The sequence below is a fragment of the Mus pahari genome, chromosome 12 (genome assembly GCF_900095145.1).
Source record: "Mus pahari chromosome 12, PAHARI_EIJ_v1.1, whole genome shotgun sequence".
Taxonomy (NCBI): domain Eukaryota; kingdom Metazoa; phylum Chordata; class Mammalia; order Rodentia; family Muridae; genus Mus; species Mus pahari.
In genome coordinates this window covers 30,292,146-30,311,514 of record NC_034601.1, presented here as the reverse complement: position 1 = coordinate 30,311,514, position 19,369 = coordinate 30,292,146, and the positions used below count along the sequence as shown (strand labels likewise).

At 50.8% G+C, this 19,369-nt stretch overlaps 1 protein-coding gene across 1 annotated transcript in view; it reads right to left on the bottom strand.

The window, feature by feature from the left end:
- Positions 1-4,875: 4,875 nt before the first annotated feature.
- The window catches only part of Adcy5 (adenylate cyclase 5), a 151,105-nt gene continuing 136,611 nt past the window's right edge, over positions 4,876-19,369 (bottom strand). The window contains exons 15-21 of the mRNA XM_021209004.2: positions 19,162-19,337; positions 17,590-17,619; positions 16,529-16,661; positions 12,180-12,443; positions 11,139-11,343; positions 8,234-8,358; positions 4,876-6,989 (exon numbers count right to left, since the gene is read on the bottom strand). Coding sequence (XP_021064663.1) covers positions 6,861-6,989; positions 8,234-8,358; positions 11,139-11,343; positions 12,180-12,443; positions 16,529-16,661; positions 17,590-17,619; positions 19,162-19,337 — 1,062 coding nt within the window. The 3' untranslated portion in view covers positions 4,876-6,860. The remainder of the gene's footprint in view (positions 6,990-8,233; positions 8,359-11,138; positions 11,344-12,179; positions 12,444-16,528; positions 16,662-17,589; positions 17,620-19,161; positions 19,338-19,369) is intronic.

Below are 19,369 nucleotides of genomic sequence, written 5' to 3'. Positions count from 1 at the left end.
TATCCGCTTATCAGTGAGTGCATATCTAGTGACTTCTTTTGTGATTGGGTTACCTCACTAAGGATGNTATCCTCCAGATACATCCATTTGCCCAAGAAGAGGAAGTGGAATCTTAAACACCGCAGTAAGTAAAACCTGTTCTGTTGTTTTAAGTTGAATTTAATAATATCCTCACTAAAGATCAATCCCCTGCAACCCTCAGGGTTATGAATGGATTGGTGAGGACCATGCAGGCAGGGGTGCAGTAAAAGTCTGTAACTGCCACTTGGTGAGAGGGGCCACTTGGTGAGAGGCATTTGGTCATGTTCACTCTTGCTCTGGGGCTGCTGGCAGATAGCAGCCCCCTGCTTAAGCACTGGCTGTTCTAAAGAAAAGCAGTCCCTGCCACTGACTCTTAAGTCTTATGTTCATGAACCTCTAGGCTTATGGTTTCTTGAAGGGCTGAGCTTTTCAAATAGAGTGTTAGGCTGGTGAAGTTCAGTAAATGTTGACCCCTGTGTGCTTGGAAGCCATATGCATCCTGCTTATTAATAGTGACTGGGATTGACACGTGGTTACCTGGTGTCCTGTGCTTTGGCAGTGCTAGTTTGTAAACAGTTACCTCTGCATACCCGAGGACTCTAGGAGACTACAGAGAGAGGAGTTCCTGGATGAGTTCTGTAGCATTGCAAACCCTTCCCAAGGTTTCCTTGGCAACAAACAGTATTTTCAGCCCAGCCTCACCCCTGGTTCACATTTGCCCTTTTCTCCTGTATTCCACAGCACAGCAATGCAGGCATCACCCAAGTTCATAGAAGTCAGTCAGGCTCCATCTGAGATCAGGAGACAGGAGCTATGCCTTCCACTCCCATGAGGGTCCAGGAGTTCATTCCCAGCTTTGTCTTGGCCACTTGACAATTTTTGCCAGCACTTTGTGTCAAGGCTGGGTTACAAACAACCTTGCCTAAAGATGAACAAACAGTATGTTGGCTTTGTCCTTTGTGCTCCAGTAATGCTTACTGGTGTCTTTCTGTATGGTATATCTTAAGGCAGGCTTGGAACAGGAGACACCACCTCATTTCATTTGAGAGAACAAAACATGAATGTCTTTGGGTGACACCATGCCAATTGGTGGTGTAGAGTTGCCACCTGGTTTTGGGTTTTTATTTAGAAGTTGGTGCACATCTGTCTATGCTACATTGTGTCTCAGAAAGGAAATTCTTGGCATGCATAGCAGCATTATAGCAGTAGAGTGAACAGATGGAGCCGACCTAGAGGAAAACAGAATTGTGTGTTCTACAACATGACTCTGGGTGTAGCCATGTTGACCTCGAAGCAATCCTGGAGGCATTCTTTCCCACTGATGAGCTGCCCAAGTCTGCCTCTTCGGCTTGGAGTCATTTTGTGACAATTCAGCGGTGAGTCTCTAGATGTGAAAACAGGAAAAAGAGGGAGCAGCTTTCTACCACTGAGACTGTTTGGCTCCAGATCCCTGGTTCTCTCCTACTTGTGCTGTGACCTTGCATGTCTCTGACACCTTTCTGCCTTCGTTTCCTCTGTAGTATGGTGGCTGTGATTATAAAGTGAATGGATATAGGTAAAGCCCTGGGACCAGCATCGGGCGTGGCCACCACTAACCACTAATGTGATAAATCAATCACTAATGTGATAAATCCTTGCACGAAGCTCTTTAGAAGCTATCCTGTCGGGGAGGATTCTGTTGCAATGTCCAGCATGCAGTAGTGCCCTGGGCAAATGTTTGTGTGGACTTCTGGACAGAGCACACATCCAAAGAGGGAAAGGAATCGAGTGAGCCACGCCTGCTGTATGTCAGGTGCTCTGTTGAGGAAATGTTCCTTACACGCCTTACTATCCTGAAGAAGGAATGCAGTGTCGCCCTGAGAGAGGTAAGCTATGCCTTTCAGGCCTCTCCTTCCCAGTCCTATGACACAGGCGTGCTGGGGAACCCTGTCCTATCCAGTGTGGCACTAGAGTCTGGGCCTCAGTGACTTTGCTTTGAATATACCTGTCTGTCTACCTGACAGTCTTGGGGGACACCTTCCCTGGTGCCCCTGTGAGTCCCTACTGATAGGGAGGTGAGAGGTAGGAGGTGAGCAGCCAGCTGCCTGCAACCTACAGTTCTGTCAGCCAAAAGGCATTTTTGAAAAGCACAAATATAGCAAGGCTATAAAAAGATGAAGGTGAACTGCTTTGAAAACTGAAAGCTAGTAGGGAGTGCCACCGAGATCAAGTGACAAAGTGGGGAAGCAAAGTTTGCAAGACTGGGAAACCAGTGCAAGTAAGAATAAGCAGAAATGCTGACAAGCCCAACACTACAGCTGGGCCTGAACCAGAGCCGGCCAGCAGAAAGCCGTGATGAGGCTCCCTGAGGGCTCCTGGGGACCAGTGTGCTGTCACCTCACCGTGAGCTGGGGTGGCTCTGCAGAGCTCAGGTGGAGTGGTCGGAGGCTCCCTTTCTGATCTCCACTGTCCTCCTTTCTCCCTTTTCTCTAGACCCACCCGCTCTGTGGCCTCCCCACCTAGACCTCCCCAGCCAGTGGTTCAGAGATTTGAGGCGGATCTCCAGTGTTGCTGCTGAGGAGAAAGCGGGGGCCTTTTCTGACTTTGGTTTTGAGGTAATCATACTACATACAGGCTTTTACCTCACTGTAAACCCTGCCTGTAGCTCTAAAGTTGTGGTCTTAATTCAACTGTTGCTATTCTATGTGTGGCCTGGCACCCAGAAATTGGGTGAAGAGCTGCACAGATAGAGTGCCAGAGGGGAACCTTGAGGGCCTGCCAGGCTGCTGTCCTCACTGAACTCGGTTCTTGTGTGGGATAGAGACCTGCAGGTGAGAAGGCAGGCTAGGCAAGATAGAAAAAAGCCGTGTGTGTGTGTGTGTGTGTGTGTGTGTGTCCTGCCCCCCAACCTGAAACAGAAGCAGACCCCTGAGGGCTTTTAGAAATCTAAAAGGATCTCACATCACCAACTTTAAAAAAAAAATTACACAATATAGATTGTGTATGTCCATGCCACAGTGTGTGTATGGAGGTCAGAGAACACTTGTGGGAATCAGTTCTATGTTCCACCATGTGGTTTCCAGTGATTGTGCTGAGCCATTTCAGCAGCTCACTCCCTAACCTTGGCATGGGAGTGACAAGCCCATGCCTATAGACCCTAGCTATGGACAGGGCATCCTGGGTAAACGGTAAGCTGCTTGTAGACATTCTAGCAGTCTCAGGTGTACCAGTGATCTCCTGCCCTGCCTCCAGCACAGAAGAGAAAAGTTCTCCTCCAAGGTGTGCAGTCATTCTTTTTAGCATGCCATTTTACTTTAGGCATTGACACACAAGCCATGGTTTTCTGGAGTCATTCCTACTGATACCATTCTCTAGCTCAGGAGCAGTTAGGCTTCTTGGTGCTACTACCCAGCATTCCATTCCCCAGTGCCCAAGTGTTTTCTGCCCAGGTGACTAGGTTCAGCATTGCCACCCAGTGCTGGGAAGCTCAGGGTCTATTGATTACTACTGAAGCAGTAGGCCCAGTCCCCATAATTCACCATGCAAAAAACCCCAGCTTGGCCTCAGCTCTGCGCCTCTTGGGTGACATTTGCTTCTGGACTTTCACAAATATACTTGCAGCTTTGAAAGTTTTGAAGTTGTATGGCTTTGTTACAGACTTAGCTTCATCTTCTTCAAGACAGGAAGGCCTTGTGGCTTTTCCACCAATTCCCTGCTAACTTCCTCGAGTACTTATCATGTTAGCTGACATCTCATATCGGCTTCACACAGGGATGGGATGCTTGAACCTGACCCGTATGCCAGTGGAATGTGTTCTAGTAAGTTCTATGAATTAGCTTTCTAGATGTGGATATCCTTTGGAAGAAATGTAGAGCTGGACCTGTTCTGGGATCTGCTCAGTGAGCATGATGGGTATGGGAAAGGCTTTAGAACTGCCCCCTTGTGTGATCCTGTGGCTATGTGTACTTGTGGTCTCTAGGGGTGCTCAAAGGCCCAGTCACAACAGGTAGCATTTCTTTAAGGACTGAGGTTTCTACTCGGACCAATAATAGCAATGAAGTGTTTTTGTTTTGGAGACAGGGTTTCTCTATGTAGTTCCCCCCACCCCCACCCCCACCCCAGAGACAGGGTTTCTCTGTGTAGCCCTGGCTGTCCTGGAACTCACTCTGTAGACCAGGCTGGCCTCAAACTCAGAGATTCGCCCACCTCCCAAATGCTGGGATTAAAGGCATGTGCCACCACTGCCCAGCTTCTCTATGTAGTTCTAAGGCTTGCCCTGAACTCACAGAGCTCTGCCTCCCAAGTGCTAGGATTAAAAATGTGCATGACCATATCCTACCAAGTTTGAGTTCTCTAATTTGTGTGCCCCAGCTTGGAAATTTCAGAGTTAAGCCCTTGCCACTATAACAAATTCCTGCCTCTATAATACATTGTTCCTATGCACATCTAAAGGCCTGCCATGTCTATAACTGTGTGGCCACTGCTTCCGTAAAGCCAGGAAACTTTCTCACAGGTCCCTTCATGTTACCTGTGTCCAGTTTAATTTGCCTGGACCCAGTTAACCCTGAATTCAATGGTGCATCAAGTAGAACCTGCTGAAAAGGCTCCCTGTGAGGTCTTGCTCGGAACCTCATGCTATTTACAGCTATGTGGCCTTAAGCAAGCAGTATAAGGATTCTGCACCTCAGCTTCTTCCTCAGTGAAATGTGATGACCAGGAAAGACTACTGAGATGGCATTGTATGGTGCCATACAGTTGTCACCATCCGTACAGGTCAGATCTGTTCACCATCCCCGCCCACTGTGTAAGCCTTGTATTTCTTCTGGTACATCATCTTCTTCCTGGACTCTGGCCCAAATGAAAATCAGACCAGAAAACGGTACCAGTGAAAGTGTTTTTAATAGTTAAATTATTTAAATAGACTTTTCAATTTCCATGGGAAATCATAATCGTATCATTTTTGCAAGAGCAGGAATAAAAAGAGTGCACACACCCCTTATAGGGAAGGAACAGCTGGCACTGCACGCTGTCACTGCTGGAGTGGGGAGGAGCCTCCATGGGGAAACACAGTATAAACTCAGCACACACACTGTACTCTGGTTGGAAGCTAAACAGAAAGCCACTGGTGTTGGCAGGACATGGGGAGGGCCAGGGACTTGAAAATGGTGTGAGAGAAGCAGCCCCCATTCCGAGGTGAGGGCAGTGCAGAACTCGGGTGGAGCAGCATAGCACAGAACAGAGGCAGGGGCAGCGGTCTGGGGTCCGTACTTTGTTTCTCGGGGCTGGGGGCTGGTGAAGGACATCGCGGTAACATTGAGCTGGCACCTGGCTGCCACCTCCCCTTTGCTCTCCTGCTAGAGAGGAGAATAACTGCACCCTGAGAAGCAATGAGAAGACCTGGGCAGGCAGTAAGGGTGCTGTTCGAGTTTACCTGTGGTAGAGGAGGTCATTCCTCAAAGGTTCTTGGAAAGTACAAAAACTGTTTTCTCCTCAGGGCTTTTAAGTGTCCCCTCCCACCAAAACCAGACAAAATCTTACCTGTGTCTGGGGGTGGAAGGCAAGGCCACACCCTCTCCCTAAACCCAGGATGGATAGATTGCATCCCCAGGTCACAGGGATCCTTTCCAAGGCAACCCCCCACTCCTGAGCCAACTGAAGAGGCCGTAGAGCTTGGGCTTCCTCCAGCCCTGGCCACTGTTGAGCTCCAGGAACCTGTGGGACCAGCCTCTCAGGGAGGGGACCGTGCAGCGTCTCTGAGATGGAGTGGAAGGGCAATGCTAGTGAGTGCAGGATGCTCGGACACCTCCTGGGATGGGAACAGTGCCTTGGCCTTCTCGGTCTGATGGCATTCACTTACTTGGGAAATGGGATGTGTGTAAGGTGGGGTTAGAAAGAGGAATTAGTGTGGTACCCCAAAACAACACACAACCCTGCTCTGGCTGTGCCTAGAAGTCTGAAATGAGGGGAACACACACATACACCAGTACACACATACATACAGTACAGAGGAGCAGAAGTGCCCTGCTGGCCACTACTGCTTCCTAATAGAATTTACAAAATATAGAATTTGGTATATTTGTTAGATCTCCAAGGTTTCAATAATACAAAATAAAAAATACAAAAAAGACAAGTTGGGGTTCCCACCTCCCTCTCCCAGTGGCATCCTCATTTGCTTGTGTGTGTCTTAACACGCATACAACTAGCATAGTCTAAAGATGGGCAGAGAAAACTTGTTTTGTTTTATTTAATAAATATTTTCTTTTGCTCAGAGCTACTGCTCCTTGCCTGGTGTCCCCTTGCCTCCCCCTTGTCAACAGTCCTGTTTCCCTCACAGGGCATTGTCTGTGTGCGTGGAGGTGTGGGGAGATGGCGGCACAGGCCACACGTCTCCCAGTTCCTGCCCCCAGAATGTTGTGAGGAGCGTGGCCTCTCCACAGTGGAAAAAGCAGACCCTTGAGGTCCATGGACACCCCAAGGCCAGCTTTGAGATTGCCTACCTCCCCAACATGGCCAAGGCCTCCCCTCAGGCCAGCCACCGTGTGCCATGCCGCACCACCAATGAAGGCTCCGGTAGCACCTCCACCATGCGGCACCAGCACCTGTCAGAAAACTCAAGGTTCAACTCGAGTCCAGCGGACTCTTCTGCCACGGGGAACATCTTTGGTCAGCTCGGTGCTCGCAGGACGCTGGCACCCTGGGCCTAGGCCATGCCCACCAGCAAAGGCAGAAGTTGCTTCTGAGTCAAAGTGGAAATTTTACCGCTGTGAGCCTGGAGCACAGGCCCTATCTGCCCATGGTGTACAGAGAAGCTGTTCCAATCCTCTGGAGGCCAGGATGCTGGCACCGCTGGCTGGTATCTGCTAACTGAGGGGAGGCCCTCCATTGAGGAAGTAAGTCATCATCTCACCCTTGCCCTTGACCTTGACCACACCCCGGCACTCCAGCTGGTATGTGTTGGCGGCCAGCACCTGGTACATATCTGTAGTAACCTGAGGAGGCATAGGAAGGGAGAGGACAGGCTATCAGTGATCTGCTGTGGGCACATCTACCTCTGTTGCTGCTCTGACATGAGAGCAGGGAAGGCCCTCCACCACTAGCTCTTGGGGACGATGAGGGGCTCATCCGTGGAATGGCAAGTACCCAGGGGTTTGTCATTTAAGTGCTATTTGGAGCATGGGCTGGGGTTCATAAACTGCTTCCAGAAAAGCTGGCTCCATGACAGACCAGAGAGATGTCTCTGGTCTCATTCCGTCTCTTTATAGGAAACTCTTATGCCCAAGGCTCAGGAAATGTGTATTGCCCGCCCGTGGTTACAGTTAACAAATGGTAGAGCCTGGGTGGCACTCCAGAGCCAGAGTTCAGGCCTGTCTGTCCTGGTTCTGCAGACTAAGAAGGAAGGCTCCCTGAGGCGGTGAGAGGGCAAAGGATGGCACAGGTGTATGCCGAGGATTGTCAAAATTCCCAGCTGTCTGTATTGCCATGCCACTGTCCAGCAGCAGTCACTCATTCTACAGACATAGCACCTTTCTCCTCCTCAAGCCCACAGTAGGGAAAGGCCTGGTACCTTGGACAGCACCCACAATTCAGTAGGCCAGGTCTATCTGGGCAGATGTGTAATACATCAAAAATACCTTTGAAATGGTACTGTTAGCACGTGTAAAAGCAGGCCCAGGGAGCTGACGTCCCACAGCTGCACCAGGACCTTCCGGTGTGTGGTAGTACATCTCTTTTCAGAATGGAACAAGAATCAAGTCTAAGGAAAGTGAAGGAAGGGACTGAAGAGCTGCAGGCCCAGGAATCAGCACCAGCTTGCAAAGGAGGAGAAGGGGGATGTAATTCCCATTGTTCTTGGATGGTGGAGCTCCAAAGACAATAGCAGCCTCACCAGCCCAGGAGAACTGCAAGTTCTACTGGGTAAAGACTTGCTCCCTGCAGCTGCTCCTGTGTACCTGGATTGGCGAGGCCCAGGCTTCTCATTAGCACTCAGTGATGCCTGCCCCACTGATTCCATCTGTGCACAGTAGAGGCTCTGCACAGGCCCGGGGCTCTGTCCAAGGTACTGAAAGCTTGACCCAGCCCTGTTTACCAAAACTCTGAGATGGATTCCCTGACTGCCACTTCACCCTTGAATCTAAAGAGAAACTTTAACTGTGAACTCTGTGTGGTCTGTAGTGAAAACCCAGCACCAGGGTGGCAGGCCCTTCATGTGAATGGTAGCCATGCTTGCACTCACCTGGATGCGATCAGGCACCCCAGTGCTGTCCATTCGGCTGGCCACATTCACTGTATTGCCCCAGATGTCATACTGAGGCTTGCGAGCCCCAATGACCCCAGCCACTACAGGTCCAATGTTGAGCCCTGTGTGGACAGAAATCAGCCATACTCATCAGCGTAATACACACAGATGTTGCTTGCTATTGCCAGCATCCACCTTTTGCCACATTGTGGGTGCTCCTGATTCCTGCTGAATTGAGGCTAAGCTTAATCTCTGAGTCTCGCACGTTTCTGCACTGTCCACGGTTCAAGAAAGCAAGGATTTGTACACACATCCACTGGTACTGTGTGTGTCCTTATCTCAACCCTTAAGTCCCTGGCCATGTGTACCCTCCAGGGACATCCAGCATAGCCCAATACCTTTCTAAATGTATTTTATTCAAGTATCTGTGTGAGCGTGTGGTACAAGTACATGAGGATGCCTGCAGAAGCTAGATGAGGGTATCTCAATACCCTGCCTGGAGCTGGCGTTAAGGGTGGGTCGTTGGGCCTGGGTACTTTGTAAGTGTTCTTTAACCACTGAGCAATCTCCAGCTGCCCAATACTGTTTCTTATCCTTCCCTCTTGATCACATATTTCAGCACCAACTCAGAGGACAGCACAAACTCACTCCATCCCTCTTCCTCACACTTGAGACCTTGTACCTAGCCCATTTCCTTGTCCCAGTCTTGTCTGTTTCCCAGTCCTGTCACAGCACATGTGGCTTTTTAAGCCCACATGCTATTTCTATGCTAGACTGACCCCATCGCCGAACATACTGAGCTCAGATGGCTTCTATTCCAGAGACCATGCTACCAAGACTGCTTAGTTGCCTGCTGGTAGAGTCTGTCATTCCATCCCCAGTCTGGTCCAGTCCAGTTGTTGAGACAGGTTACCAGGAGAATACAGAGGACTGTAGCATGGCGAGTGAGGCAACATCACATGAAAGTAAGGGCGGAGGTAACACAGGCACAGGCTGCGTGTGTGGGCTACAGCAGATGCCTGGCCTCCAGCAGCCAAGTCCAACCCACAAACCACTGTGCCCAGAGGGCAAAATAAGCAGCCTGTTCGGGGACAGCCCAATTCCCGACACTTGGGCCAGAACAAAATATCTCCTGGGGACATTAATGATCACAATATTGTTTTTAAGTGATGTAATATTTCAATCTAATGTGCTAATTTTGAGAATTGAAATGCCAGTATTTTTGTGAATTACTGTTACTTAAAAAAAAAGACATCTGAATCATTTATGACTTGAGCCATAGTCAGGGAGTTGATAATGCATAAAACTTTTGACTAGAACAAAGGCCTGCTCTTTTAGAAGACATTTTCCACCACTACAAACCTCAAGAGAAGGGAGACTGCCCTCGATTCCATTCCCTAGGCACATGAACCGCTATTGCGACTGAGCAGGGGCAAGGTGAGGATAAACACGCTGTAGAGTAGCCCCGAGTCTTCAGGAACAGGGCACTCAGCGCTTCCGACAGGGGCAGGGGTGGGGACTAGGGAGAGCGTGAGCTCCAGGACGGTGTGTGTTCTCTCTGCACTGTTCTTTCTACTTTTGCAGAGTTGGATCAAATGGTTACGATTGGCAGTAGGGCTTAGCCAGTAAAGGAGGCTTACCACTGAGTCTGGTAACCTGAGCTCAGTCTCGAGGACCTTACATGGTGGGGGAAGGAGAGAAAGGATTCCTGAACACTGTCCTCTGACCTCCATATGCATGCGCGCGCGCACACACACACACACCATAAATAAGCTCCCTTTGCCAAAGATGGAGCCCAAAGGTATAACTCAGTTGGTAGAGCATTTGTCTGAAAAGAACCCGAGAGATGCTGGGTTCAGTCATCAGTACTGGAGACAAACACATGAGATGCAGTCAAGTGAAGCCTGACACACCACCCCGTCCCTACTGCCTACACACGTGTGTGTGTGTGTGTGTGTGGACTACCAGCTTTCAGAGTGCTGCTTTGGGCTCACACTGGGAACCCAGTGGTACCTTGCCCACTTGGCTTTAAGATTACCCTGCTTTAGGGGCTACAGAGATAAACAACACTGGCTGCTCTTCTAGTGGATCTGAGTTCAATTCCCGGCAGCCAATCAGCATCCAGTTCACAACCATTTGTACGCCCAGTTCCAGGGATCTGATACCCTCTTTTCAGATTCTGCAGGCAACAGGCATGCACTTGATGCATAAACATATATGTGACAGGACTCCTACACACAAGAAATATTCTTAAAGAATTACTCACACCAGGCGTGGTGGCGCACACCTTTAATCCCAGCACTCGGGAGGCAGAGGCAGGCGGATTTCTGAGTTCGAGGCTAGCCTGGTATACAAAGTGAGTTCCAGGACAGCCAGGGCTANACAGAGAAACCCTGTCTTGAAAAAAAAAAAAAAAAAAAAAAAAAAAAAAAAAAAAAAAAAAGAAAGAAAGAAAGANAGAGAGAGAGAGAGAGAGAGAGAGAGAGAGAGAGAGAGAGAGAGAGAGAGAGAAAGAAAATATTACTCTGCTTTAAAAGCTAAACCATGACATATACTGTAGTTCACAACACCTGGGAGGCCGAGACAGGAAAACCATCAAGAGTTCCTATCTCACAACACCAGAACAAGCTGAAATAAAATCATTGTCAGTATTATCTGGTAATTTCCATAAAGCATTCTGCTTTACTCTTTTTGCTAACCGAGTATCTGTTCCAAATGTGTATAAAGGTGCAATTATGCCAATATGCACATTTTGTATAAAAATGTAGAAGTATTTAGTTTGACTGCTTCTCATTTTTACTGAATGAGTCTGCAGTAAGACTTGCTTTCTGCCATTAGACAACAGATAGGAGTGGAACATAGAGGAGCCCACAAAACCCTTCCCACCCCCAAGCCCTCTCACCAATCTTCATCTGAAAGTTGTTGAAGGAGTGCTCATTGATGTACTTCATCTGATCCATCAGCTTCATGGCGAAGTCTGCAATAGCCTTGATGTGGGTCTTGCCTGTCTTGTCATAGGTGGAGTCATTGAGGCCAGAAGCAGCCATGTAGGTGCTACCTATGGTCTTGATCTTTTCCAGCTGCCTGAACCGATCCTCACTGATGATCTAGACAGAAGGGGTTCAGACCAAAGTCACCACCCAACTAGGTCACTGAAGGATGGAGGTCACAGGAAGGATGGAGAGGTGGAAGGAAGCACAGAAGCCTGGTTTTGTGGGTCCCTTCCTCACACAGCTGGGCGTCAATTTACAGTGAGGTGCCCAAGGCTTTGTGGGCCTTCAACACACCACTCCATAGATAGGGTCTATGGCCTATCAACTTACCCTGTACCAAGAGCCCTGGAGGACAAGGTCCCTAATCACTACCAGGTCTCATGCCCTTGACAAGGAAGTCTCACATTCCTCCACCCATGAAAATCTCCCCAACATTATCTAGCAAGTCAACTAATTTTTCTATCCCAGGGCTTCTGGAAGGCTCACAAACACCTTCACCCAATTCTAGTCATTTGGATGCCCTAGGGACAGCAGACCTTCAAGCACTGCATATCCTTCCCTCTGGATTGCACCCAACTCCTGGCACAACGAAGCCTTCCCTTTTGGCCTGCACACACTGGGTACTCAGAAACAGTGGCTTATTTCCCTGCCTGCCTTCTTCCTCTGCCCAGGCTCTTCCTGCTCTCAAAGCCCTCGACAGAAAATGGGCCGTCTCTGCCTTGGGGCCGTAGTGGCTCATGTTCAAAGAGCAGGCAGAAGTGCTAGCCCCCACATGTCAACCACAGTGGCCTTAGGCAGGACGCTTACGGTGTGAGGCCTCTGTTGTCTCATTGTAATTAGTGCCAGCAGTCATGATGGCACCTGGGAGATAGCCAGGCTCCTGCCATCAGAGCTTCTGGCAGAAGGAGAAAGGGGACAGGAGGGACATGTAGGGGTGGGCCCAGGAGCACCTCATCAAAGTCTGCGATGATCTCATTGAGCAGCCGTAGGCACTCGACACCCTCGTTGTTGGCCTCTAGCTCCACGTAGAATTCGGAGAAGTTGGCAATGGAGGCAAACATGACAGCCACACACTCGCACGATTGGTAGTACAGCTCGTCATTGCGCCGTTCCCGGGCCAGGAAGTGGGCAGCGACGTCCTTGGGCAGAATGTTGTGCAGCAGGCGCCGGTTGTAGGCCTGCAGCTCCTCCATCTCCTCCTTCTCTTCTGTGGCCTGGGGACAGAAGGCCCAGTCAGAGGAGACCAAAATGCCCCTGAACACTCAGGGTGCCAGCAAGTGTCAGCTGCCTCCCCTCACAGCTGTCTGCTTCCACATGTTCTCCAAACACCATGCCCCACCATGGGAAGAGGCCGGAGTGGGTGACAAGCCCATCACCTCTGGCAAACAACACACTTGGAGGATGGGAGTGAAGAGGGAATGCAGGTCTCCCCTAGATGAACTGGCAGCCAAAAGGAGCAGCGATCCAAATCCACACCCCAAACAGCCTCCACCACACCCCAACCCTGCATTTTCTCAAGATTAGGAAATGCGATCAGAAAAGCAGCTTGTCAGAACAACTCTACTGGACCGGTCCCTCAGGAACTTGGCCCAGGTCCTGCCATGCCTGCTTCCCATCAGAGGAGACTTGTTCTGGTACTAGCCAAGGCTAGCAGGAGTGATGTCAGCCAGGATGAGGAGGGCATCTCACCTCACTGAGTTCAGTTCTCCAATTTGGGTCCTGGGTCTGCAGATGGAGTTTGGGGCCACTTATCTTCCGGTGATAAGCTCACAAATGAGGATAATGGTGGCCCACATGAGGCTGTCACAGAGAGGCAGTTATGCACAGAGGTGCGGTAAGGAGCCACTTGACCAGAGTGGCATATATAGATTAGAGAGTGGAGTCACCTCGGTCCTCCATTCTTGGTGGCCGATAAAATAGTTCCCCCCTTCTTGGGAATGGCTATGTGGGCTGGCAGGCAGAGAAAGTATCACTAGGGAGATGGTTTAAAACCCCAGCCAGTGTCTCTGTCCAGGGGAAGGAGCTAGCAGACCTTCCCAAAGCAATAGAACCTGAACCCAGAGGGGATGGAGAGTCCCAAGTCAAGAGGCCTGGGAACGCCAGGGAAGAGGATCTCATCTGCACAGCTGAGTGATTCTTAGAACTCAGGTTACACTGAGACCTAGAGACCTCTGCACACCTCCACCCTTCTGCCACCCTGAGTGGCCAGGCAAGTCCAATGGTGTGCACCAGTTTCCCTCCTAGCCTTCAGCCTTCTGACTGAGATGGGAACTTAGACCATGTCTCTCCCCATGAACAGAGCCACCTATACCTGCCTCTGAGCCCATTCTCAGCACAGAAGGGCAGCGAAAGGGTGGGGAATGACAATTACTTCTCCCTTGTAAGGCCTGCTTACACATTTCTGTTGCTGTTTGCTGGCTCTTGTCCTCCCAGTTCTCCCAAGGCCCAGAAGAACAGGAGACAGAAAGACGAGCCAGCATCATAAGCCTGCTGGTCAGCTTCAGGGGAAAGAAGAGGACATGGGCTGGTGACAGGAACCAGCCACTCGACTCACATGAGCAGGGGACACTGGAGTCAATACCCATGCTCTCAGAAGCTGAGGAAACAAAGTGACCACTCTGTGGGGGGGTGGAGAGGGGCTGAGGAGAAGGACAGAAAGGGGATCTTGAGGGGAGGGGTGGGCTATTACTACCAAGCTCATCGGCCACTAGGAAAGATAAGGGGAGGTGGGTTTCTTACTGCCAGGGTAGTGCAGCCAAGAACAGAGTCGGGAGGCTTGAAAGAAGCTAGAGGTATTAAAGGGTCCTGGAAGGAGCTCATAATTTCACAGCTGTAAACAAGTGAAGTGGTGTAGACACATCAATGTGTGTACATTCAGCGGTTCTCTCCGTGTCCATATCCACTGACACATTTCCTAGCTGTACCCACAGATGACTGGATGAGCTCCCGAGTGCTCAGATCTCAGCTTCTAAACACAATTCTCCACTTAGGGAGAGCCAGAGATGCTTGAAGGAGTCAGAGTCCTGGCCTAAAGCCAGGAGACATGCTCAGAAAGCTATGTACCATTGTGCAGTGCTTGGAGTGCTCAAAGAATGGTGGCATGTATTCAGTGACAGCCACCAGCTTGACTAAATGTGTATGAGCCAAACCTACAGTGATGTGAGCATGAAAAGAAGTAGCCAGGGTGGGTCATACTCCATGGGCTTCAGGACTGTGAACGAGTGATAGTATAGAAGAATAGACAAAGAAACATTAATGGCCAGGGACGACTCCTTACAGTATAATGCCACCTACAGAGAAGGCCGGACAGACAGGGAGCATCACAGCTGACATTTCTCTTTGGCAGGTGAGGGCAGTTTGAGAACACCTCCTGTCATGTAGCCCTGGCTGGTTCGGTCCTTGCTATATAGACTAGACTGGCCTCAGACCTGCAGCATCCCTCCCGTTTCTGCCTCCCAAGTACTGGGATTGCAGGCGTGTGCCGTCGTGCCAAGCTACAGACTGGCATCTTTATGTGAGCAGACATAGGAAGACTCGATGGATGCAGAGGCCAGAAGTGAGGGTTTAATAAGGTCCAGAAAACTGTTGTAGCATCTTATTGAGAGGCATACGTAGGGGAGAAGCTTGGCCAAGGGCAATTCCTGAAAGTGACCAGGGTCAACACCATGGTGGGATGAGGACAGGAGGGAGGAAGAGGTGCCCGGGGGGACAAGCCCAGCACGTCTCCAAGGTCTCTTCCAGAAACGCATGGCCTCGTCTGCCCAAGAGCACGGACTGACAAGATCTCTACAACTAGTTCAGGCTAAGATGAGAAAAGCCAGAGTGCCACAGTGAGTTCTGGTGGGGGGGGGGTACAGGGATCACTGCAGGGCTGGGCTTGAAAGGCAGACGTTGGAGTGTCCAACGCCGATGGACGCGTGCCAGAAAGCGTACATGGGATGGAGCGTAAAACCAAAGCAGAGGATGGGACTGCGGGATCTCAGCTTGTGCTTCTTGCAGCTCTTCTGTAGGCTGAACATTGTGCTTTAAAACCTGCCCAGGGCTGGGGAGAGGGCTCAGTCCTAACGTGCTTACCTTGTAACCACAGTGACTTGAGTTCGATCCCCAGAGCCCATGTTTTTATTGTTGCTTGTTGATTGGGAGGTGAAGGAAAGTGGATCTCTGGGGCTCAGTGGTCCCCATGTGCTCACAGATACTTAAGCACCCAAACACACACACACACACACACACGCACACACACACACACACACACACACACACAAGCATCAAACCCTAAAAACATGGAAAGGGCACTATGGGTGTGGCGAGGAGGATTTCTAAGAAAAAGAAGATAATCTGCTGCTCCTGTGCTTAGGTGGGACAGAGTGGAAGGGCCCTCTGGTGACAGAGGAGGAGTAGGAGCTGGAAGTAGTTTGAGTTTACGCAGGGCCTCAGGCCAAAGGAACAGAAGCCTTGTCCCTGTCTCGCTACCATGGAGAGACAAGGACCGCCACTCAGTCTGGAAGGGTCAGACCTGCCAGAGCAGCTCTCACAGGAGCATGACCTTCCATCCTTTCTAGATCCCAGGCTTTCCCCCTGGCTGGAGTTGAGACCACCCAGCAGAGGCTAGCAGCAGGCTAGCTCTTCTCTTCTTGAACCCTTTGAGACACAGCCAAGGTACCCAGTGGCAACCATCTTGGGAGAAGCCCCCTGAGGATGCATGGAGGAAGACAGAGGTGGAAATGTGAGCAGAGATGGAAAGGCATGGGCTCTAGGTCCCACAGAGCCTGGTCTAACTTCAAAGAAGGATGAGGGGTAATACCTCAGCTCACTGCCAGCTAGGACTTGAGGAGGGGCATCCCCCAGGGAAAGCAGAGTTCCTGCTCTCTTAACCTCAGGGCACCTCCATCAAGGACCTGACAGCCAGATCCCATGGCGTACACCCTTCAGAAGGAACACACAGATGGCCACCTGCATGCAGCACCCAACCAATAGCAGGGTCTCCTGTCCCAGCCGCCAAGCTTGAGCCTTGACATTAAGAAGTCTAAGGCAGAAGTGGCCTGCTAGGTTCTGGAAATAGGAGAAAAGCCAGGAGAGACGAGGAGGCTGGACTTGGGCTAAGCCACAGGTGGGGCCAGAGTCACAGGTCTAGGCAGCCAGCCTGGAAGCTTTCTCCAGTAGGTTTCCTTAGGCTCCTCCTCCTGGCTCTGGGCAGCAGTCAGATGAGATGAGACCAAAACCAGGATGCCCAAGCGTCTATCTAGTAAGCGCTGTGAGGTTTGCCGCTTTCCCTGTGCAGCTCTAGTCCAGGGCCACCCACCTGCAGTTTCCAGAGGAAGTCAAGGCGAGCAGTGGACTCCACCTGCTGTGCATGCAGATACAGAGCGAGCACGAAGACAGAGATGATGATGGGCGTCACCACCTTCAGCGCCACCTTGGTCGCATGCTCAGGGCTGTCAGTGAGAGGCAAACAGGCTTGAGCTCACCCTGGTACTCAGTGGGCTCCAAAGACTCGGTTTTTCTTCCTCCCACTGCAGCCCCCTTCCCCCACCTCCTCCTGTGCAAGCTGCAAGAGGTGCTTCCTTCTGGAAGCCTTCCAGCAGTGGGGGCAGCGGGTTTTCCTACCCTGGTACCTTACATTCTTGTCACTGGGTGAGCCCATCTGGTCACCTTAGGTTGTGAACCTCTCCTATAGATCAGCAGTAGTAGTTCAGAGTCAAGGGAACCAGGCCAGACTAATGACCCTGCCTCTGGGTACTGCTAAAATGGGGGTGATCCCATTTCCAGACACTGGGAAAGAGAAAGTTGCTATATAGTGTGCTCTGTGATGCGCCTGGCAGAGAGTAGGCCTCCCCACATGGAGGCTGTGACTGTACAGCCATTCCTGTTCATCGGACGTAGGCTCATAGAAAACGCTCATTCCAGACCTGCTCCTTGTATAGCACAAAGCCCAAGTCCTGAATGCTGGGACTGACACCTGGCTCACCCTCCTTCAGGGCTAGCCTCGGAGCCTGTGATTGGCCTGTACTTGGAAGGAAGCCGGCTCTCTCTCTCTCTCTGTGTCTAGAAGACTGAGCTCAGAGCTTAGAAAGAGTGGAAGCCAAATGCTTTAAAGCAACCCATGAGGGTGAATCTTAGGCCCGATGACGCCGCCATTGAGCCTTCAGATCACCCTCAAGTATGCAAGTCAAGATAGTCCAGGGACGGTCTGATTACAGTGCCCCCCCCCTGCTGCCCCTGGAGGGAGGTTCTCCTCACCTGCTCCTGCCACCTTCACCACTCACCTTGTCACAAGGCCCCTCCTCCCTGGGAGGAGTAGCTACCCACGTATTTTATTTGCCATGGGGAAGGTGGGGCCCCATCACAGAAGGGTCCACTCACCACTGGGAGGTCCCGTTGTTGCTGAAGTCTCTGTGAAGAAAAGTTGGGGAGACTGCTCAGCCTGCAGGCACCCCTGACTCCCAGCCTCTGCTGTGTCCCTAAAGCTCTGTTCTACTGCCTAGCTACTGCCATGCCAGCCCTCCTCATCCAAGGGCACTGTGAGCAGTACGGCTTGCAGAAAGTGCGCCCCAGCCAGCATCTGGTCACGCTGACCGAGGCTGTTCAGTTCTTAGTCCCTGTCTGCTCCTCCCAGGTCCCCCCTGCCTCCCTGTGCATCTCTGCCCTGTGCTGCAGCCCTGAAGGAGTGGAGGAAACCCTGCAGCTGCACCAACCCAGATGGCAACTGCTGGCCACATGTGACTACTAGGCCTTGAACTACGTTAAGAGAGACTGTGCATTTAAATATACTACAAATAGATTGGGGAAAGGGTAAAATAGTTTCACGGTAATTAACAATTGATTTATGTTCAATAGATCCTATCATGGATATAGGGGCTATACACAATTGTTATTAAAATTAATTGCACCTTTGGTCTGGGGTGTTGCTCTGTAGTTTAGCACTTACCTGTCTAGTACAAACAGCTTTCGATCTCCAGCCCCATAATAAAAAGCTACCATACTCTGTTTGCCTTTTAAATTACAGCTAGTGAAAGAATTTGAAATTACACACATGGCTTGCGTCATGTATCTACTGTACAGTACTTCTAGAGTCAAACCAGTAAGGCCTCCACCGCCTGCCTCCACTGTCAACAGTGGGAGAGAAGAGGCTCAGAGGGGACGAGGAGAGAAAGAAAACTCAACCGTGGGGCTGGTGAGATGGCTCAACGGGTAAGAGCACCCGACTGCTCTTCCGAAGGTCCTGAGTTCAAATCCCAGCAACCACATGGTGGCTCACAACCATCCATAACNAGANCTGACTCTCTATTCTGGAGTGTCTGAAGACAGCTACAGTGTACTTACATATAATAAATAAATAAATCTTTAAAAAAAAAAAAAAAAAAGAAAAGAAAACTCAACCGTGAGCTTGGCTCCCGGACAGGTGGAGGCAGAAGGATTGGGAGTTCAAAGCCAGCTTCGAGTGCCTGTTCCTGATGGCAGTGCTTTCCTGTCACCTACCCACACGGCCACCAGACTCTTGCTTGAGTCTGACGTCCAGCCTTAACTTTCTCAAGTGTTGTCCTTGTCACGAGAGCTGCCTGTTCTCTGATTGTCCCTTGCCTGGTTCCAGGCCCCCGATAAATGTATGAACACCTGAGTAGGTGAACTGAAGCTGAACTAAAGAGCCCTTGCCTTCCTCCGCCCCAAGCCTGAGGTGAGCACTGACCAGCCAGCTAGAGACAGAAAGGCCACTGGGCCTGGTCACCTGTAATATCCCCAACAACAGAAAGGGAGGAAAGGAAGACCCAAGACCCCGTGACCCCGCATGCTCTGCTCCAGTAACCAGCCCTAGGGAGACGGAAGACATTTTCCTTGTAGGTTCCCTGTGCTACCGGGACCCGGGCTCCTGCCACACACCCGCCACCCTGGATTCTCCCCAGACCCACGACGGGGAGCAAAGAAGGTGGTGCATACATGGCATTGGCGGTGACCAGAAGGTCGGCGTTGTCGAAGAGTGTGACGCCGGGCACCTCCACGATGAGCACATAGATGAACTCGATGGCCAGCATGAGCACCAGCTTCCCGATGCAGCTGATCTGCAGGAACACGGAGCAGGCCAGCAGGCTGAGCAGCACGCTGTAGGTGAAGTACTGCAGAGAGAGGGGGCCATGTCGGATCCAGG